Consider the following 5,599-nt stretch of genomic DNA (forward strand, 5'->3'; position numbering starts at 1 on the left):
TGCCACGGGGTTGTTATCGTCTCCAATCAATACGATTTGACCTGGCTTCAAGTTAGGTTGCCTTTTTGTCCACTTGAAGATACAGCGCAAATGCTGCAAATATTCATTTTGCCATCTACGCCAGAATTGTGCGGTTTGGCGTTGAATGCGCTTCCAGCGCATAACTAAGTTTTGCTGTTCTAAGTGGCTTGCCGGGATGGGTATAGTAGTCATGGCTCTTCTATTAGGAAGTGCCCTGGTGTTAAAGGTTCCGGAGCTCCGGCGTCGGAGAAAATTGAGGTCAGCGGACGTGAATTCATTATCGCTGATACTTGGTAGAACACCGTCTGAATCTCCAATATATTAAAGCTGGATCCACGAGCGGCTGCGGTGAAGAGTCTTTTGGCCACTTTTATGTTGGCCTCCCACAGACCTCCGAAATTAGGGCTTCTCGGAGGGATGAAGGAAAAGCGTATTCCTTCCTCAGCTGCTATCCCTATGAGTTCGTTTTGGAACAACTCCGAGTTATATACTTTGCTCAGTTCTGCAAGTTCGCGGCTGGCTCCGACGAAGTTGCGGCCGTTGTCGGAGTATATCACCTCCGGTGTACCCCGCACTGATACAAACCGTATCAAGGCGGCTAAGAAGGCCCCGGTGGATTGATCCTCCACCACCTCGATATGCACTGCTTTGGTCGAAAAGCACACAAACAGGCAGGCGTAAACGGTAAGCCCCATTTTCGCCCGCTGACTTGGCAGCACTTGGAACGGCCCGCACAAGTCTACGCCAGTATGAGTGAACGCTGTAGAGGGATTCACTCTGGGCCGTGGAAGCTGGCCCATCATTTGCTCGAATCTGCGAGGCCTTGCCCGTACGCAGAGTACGCATTTTTGAAGGACGGATTGGGTTGTTTTCCGCAATCCCTTCATCCAATAGCTTCGTTGAAATTCGGCCAAGACTATTTCCAGACCGGCGTGGTTATTGGAGCGATGTAGATGCACAAGGATGATTCGTGCAAACGGATGCTCCCTCGGAATGAATATTGGATGTCGCTGTTCTTCAGGCAAGTCTGCTAAGTTTAACCTGCCTGTTACTCGAATGAGGCCACCTGCCAGCATAGGATTGAGGTGCTGCAGGGGGCCCTGCTTTGTAGGAATGCCGTGTAAACCGATGCTCTTCAGCTCTTGTCCTAGGCAGACGGATTGCATATTTTTGATGACTAGATGTAGTCCTGCTTCCAGCTCTTCAACAGTTAGAGGGCCGGTCATGGTTTGTAGGAGTTGTTCAGAATTAATAGAACTTGTAGCTTTTGCCTTAAAATTGCTTATGGCGCGCTGTATTAAGGCGAAATGCCTTCTGGTCCTTCGGAAAGAATTGCAGTACTTGTAACTCTGGATATAATCTTCTGGGTCAGGATCATGCAGAGTGTGGTCGATGGTCGGCGCTTGCTGAATTGCGCATACTTGAATTTCTGGATGTACCTCTAGTGCATACGGGGTGGCATGCAGCCACAGCTGCTTCTTGGTGGTCAACAGTTTCCTCACTGAGATTCCTCTGGAGATCACATCCGCTGGGTTCTGGTAGGTGGGGATGTACCTCCAGCTCATCTTGTTTGTTAATTGTTGAATGATTTTCACACGATTTCGAACATACACCTCGGCGTGTTGATCGTTTGCGTGTATCCAGGACAACACTACTTGCGAGTCGCACCAGTAGTGAACCTTGTTAATGTGTTGTGGTATGATGCCGATCACGCGGCTCATCAACTCTGCCAACAATTTGGCTCCAATTAATTCCTTTCGAGGAAGAGTGAGATCCTTCATCGGGACTACACGCGACTTTGCACAAAGCAGGTTCATGGACTTGTTACCTTGCGTGTCTATGGCAAAGGCATAAATTGCGCCTCCATAAGCGCGAATAGAAGCGTCCGAGAAACCGTGCAGCTCCAAGTGTGCTACGTTACTCGGGATGGCTCCACTGGATGTAGCAATGTGTGGTGTGCTTCTCCGCATTCTGAACACCGCTTTTTGGATGAACACTTTTGGACGGAGTGTCCCCAAGACAAACAATTGAAACACCGACCGGCTCTTTTGGTCCTATCCCATCTTTGCGGTACAGGCAGCGCTTTGAATTCGGTGCAGTGCCAGATCGCGTGCCCTTTCTCATTGCACGCGAAACAGGATTGCGGTTGCGTTTTGATTTCCCTACGCTGGGGTTGGGTGATGGCAGCTGCTGCTACCGTCTTGGTGTTGCGCGATTTCGATTCGTCGATATCGGTTCGGCACGCTAATTGGTTGGCTCGCTTCTCCAACTCTTCCTTGAATTCTGTCCAAGTGTAGACACGATGTATGTCTAATCTCTCCTCCAGCCTGGATGCGGTTTCCGAATCCAGACGGGATTTTGCTAGACTTACTAGCATTCCATTCGCAACACAGTCCAGTGTCGCTGTTTTATCCTTTTGTATCTGCTTTGCAGCGTGAACTGTAGTGTCCACGGCATCGATGAGGCTCATGATGGACTTAGCGCATGGCACATTTATTTTTTTAAATTTGATCAGTTTTACGAAGTATCCTTCGTATGCAATTCGCTTTTTGTAAAAGCGCGTCTCTAGGAATGCGAGTCACTTTTCAATTTACTGCTTTTTCTTTCGTTTAGCTCTCCCCCCGACGGGAGAAGCTACACAAGTCTCGCCGCGTTTGTTTTATTTATTTTCACGATGGTGCAGTGGCACCAAGACACATAATCACACACTGATTTCACTTTCGTTGATTGGATTCTCCCCCCGACGGGAAACACTACGCGCGCAGCGAGCGAATTTTCAACTTTCTTCTTTGCACTAATCACACGGTTAGCCACACAGGTGCGTGTGAGCTCAATTAAAACATAGACGGCGGATTCAAAACGTTCCACGCTAGCCTCTCGCTGATTGATTCGGCTAACCTCACCAGTTCGTCAGTAAATCTTTTTTCGTAACCTCTTACAGCCGCAGCTCCGGCGGCTAAGTTGAACAGGTGTGAAACGATGATTGTAATGGCTGCGCCTTCTTCTCGCGATCGACACGGCCTAGCCCTTACAGACTCTTCGATTTCCACTAACTGAGCGTAGTACTTAGAGTACAACACGTCGTTGCACAAATTTTGATTCATTTCCACCAGTGGGAGACTTGCACTTTTGTTTTCACTTATGATTGCCTACACTTAGGTTACACTTTATTTATCGTTGCCATTTTGGCACACCGAAACACTTTGAATGTTTTTTTTTTTTCAGTCCGTTCTCCCCCCGACGGGAGAATTTACAATTGATAGGCGTCGTTGCCTAAACCTGAAGTGATCGCACGTGCGATCACGTCGGGGTCACCATTGGTCCAGGCAGAAAAAGCCTGATTAGAAATTAAGGTAAAACCCCGCTCCCGCAAGGGTTTAACACAGAAATGTCATCGGAACAGAAACGCGACACAACGGTTAGAGAGACTTAAAAAGACTGGAATTTATTTTACTGTATCATACAGAGTTGTTTAAAGTTTGCTGACGCAGCTTCGTCGCTGCGCCCTCCAGTTGTTTCAGGCGTCGCGCATTCCTGCGCCAACGCCAGACGATGACGATGATGATCGCCGCGATGATGAACAGGGCGTCCACAGAGTAGCCCACAATGTTGTGAGTGGAGATGTTATTCTCCACGGCGACTTCGGGTGGCGATTCCATTGTAAACGGCCACATCTCGAATTGCGTCTCAGGTTTCTGGCTGCTATTCACGAAATGAATGCAACATTGTTGCTGCTGGGTTGGCTGGGTGCGCGAGCTCGGTCGTTGAGTCCGCGCCATCGTTGATAGCACATTTTGTGCTGACAAATTTGATGTTTGTTATTTCGACCACAGTTTGGTCTTACTGTTTCCTATTTTCCTTCGCGGCAAGTAGCACATTAAGTGCTGACGTACCACTTCGGATGTTGTGGTAACTTCTGCAGCTATGCAGGGTTACCTTAACCGCTCCAATGACAAAAATGACAAAAATGACAAAAATGACAAAAATGACAAAAATGACAAAAATGACAAAAATGACAAAAATGACAAAAATGACAAAAATGACAAAAATGACAAAAATGACAAAAATGACAAAAATGACAAAAATGACAAAAATGACAAAAATGACAAAAATGACAAAAATGACAAAATGACAAAAATGACAAAAATGACAAAAATGACAAAAATGGCATTAAAAAAAGCAAAAATGGCATTAAAAAAAAGCAAAAATGATCTTAATAAATTTAATAAATGGACAGAAAAGTAAAAAATTGCCTTTTAAACCAAATCTTTAAAGATATTTTAAATGACATTTCAGTCAATTTCAATTTTGTACACAAGATTTGAAGTTCAACAGTGGACAGCCATTAAAGACATCTCTGGAGCCATCATCAGTCCTTTTTTTGCGGAATCGCTGTTATCTTCTATTTTTTTAGTTTTTCTTGTTGAAATTTTCTCTTGAATAAAAAGTTATATCTTCTTGTAAGTTCAAGAAGAACAAACAAAAATTTTATTCATTTTACTATTATTTGTGTGTTCAAAAACGACCCAAACTGGAAGGACTTAAAATAGTTTACATACACATTTTGTATTTTACAGATTCTTTTCCAGTCAAGTTACAAAACGTTTTCATTAAAAAAAACATATATTATTCCAAAGCGTTTGAAAAAAAGTTGGGGAATGTGGAGAAACTCATTCCAATTTTAATTTTTAGTGCTAACTGACCCGGTGAGTTTTGCTACCCCTTCCATGAAAAAAAAACAAGTTCGTTGGGAGTATTATTAAAATATACTTCCTTTTAAATTTAATTTCAACATTACTCAAAAGCAAACTATTTTTCATGGCATATGAGATTTTAGAATGCCTTGAGTCTCAACATTACTTGAAGGTTCAAAGGCTGAAGTAGCCACCCTTAAGAAAAACAAATAGGAGGAATCTTCAATGCAATAAATAACCATTTAAATTTAAAATAAATTGCCCCTTTTTTAAGCGGTAGGAGTTTTTAAATACAAGCCAATTTGAACTAAATTAAAAATGTGTCAAACTTATGAAAACACATAGAAATTAGTTTGTTCATAAATTGTACGATACATAAATTGTATATGAGAGTCTTCTTTTATTAAAATGGGAAGCGTCTATCAATACAATAAATATGTCATCTAATTTTGCTAACACTTATTTGTCAACTCAATAAATCATCTTATGAAGTCAAAACGTTAACGATTATCAAATTTTAACAAAAATCTTTCGAAGATCGCTAAAATTTTATAATTGTATAATTTTGTATGGGAGCTCCCCTTTCTTGAGGTCGGAGCGGTTTGAAAGTCTCCGACCCCAACAACATTTTCATACGAAATTTCACATTGATCGGCTCAGTAGTTTTCAAGTCTATAAGGAGAAGACAGACAGACAGAAAACATTTATTTTTATATACATTTTCAGTATTCATTACATAACACGAAGAAAATATTTTCTAAACATTTAAACGACATGTTTTCCTGACCACCAATAAGAAGCACTTTTGTAGAGCTGAAATTTTTTTTTTAAGCTTAAGGGTAATTTGATTTTTTTTCCAAGGTGCTCTTAATATTTGTTTGCTA

At 42.5% G+C, this 5,599-nt stretch overlaps 1 protein-coding gene across 1 annotated transcript; it reads right to left on the reverse strand.

Annotated features, from left to right (window-relative positions):
- Positions 1–209: 209 nt before the first annotated feature.
- On the reverse strand, positions 210–2,491 carry LOC129746797 (uncharacterized). Its single transcript, XM_055740678.1, has 2 exons — positions 2,062–2,491; positions 210–2,017 (listed from the first exon to the last, which is right to left on the reverse strand). The coding sequence occupies exons 1-2, from the start codon at positions 2,489–2,491 to the stop codon at positions 210–212; spliced, it is 2,238 nt and encodes a 745-aa protein (XP_055596653.1).
- Positions 2,492–5,599: the final 3,108 nt, after the last annotated feature.

The sequence above is a fragment of the Uranotaenia lowii genome, chromosome 1, assembly GCF_029784155.1.
Source record: "Uranotaenia lowii strain MFRU-FL chromosome 1, ASM2978415v1, whole genome shotgun sequence".
NCBI classification, from domain to species: domain Eukaryota; kingdom Metazoa; phylum Arthropoda; class Insecta; order Diptera; family Culicidae; genus Uranotaenia; species Uranotaenia lowii.

Bases quoted from the DNA above. Each gene is read 5' to 3' on its own strand.
- LOC129746797 (XM_055740678.1), bottom strand. From the start codon at position 2,491: ATGAGCCTCATCGATGCCGTGGACACTACAGTTCACGCTGCAAAGCAG. The intron at 2,018-2,061 runs GTCGGTGTTTCA...TCCGTCCAAAAG, and splicing joins GGATAGGACCAAAAGAGCCG to TGTTCATCCAAAAAGCGGTG.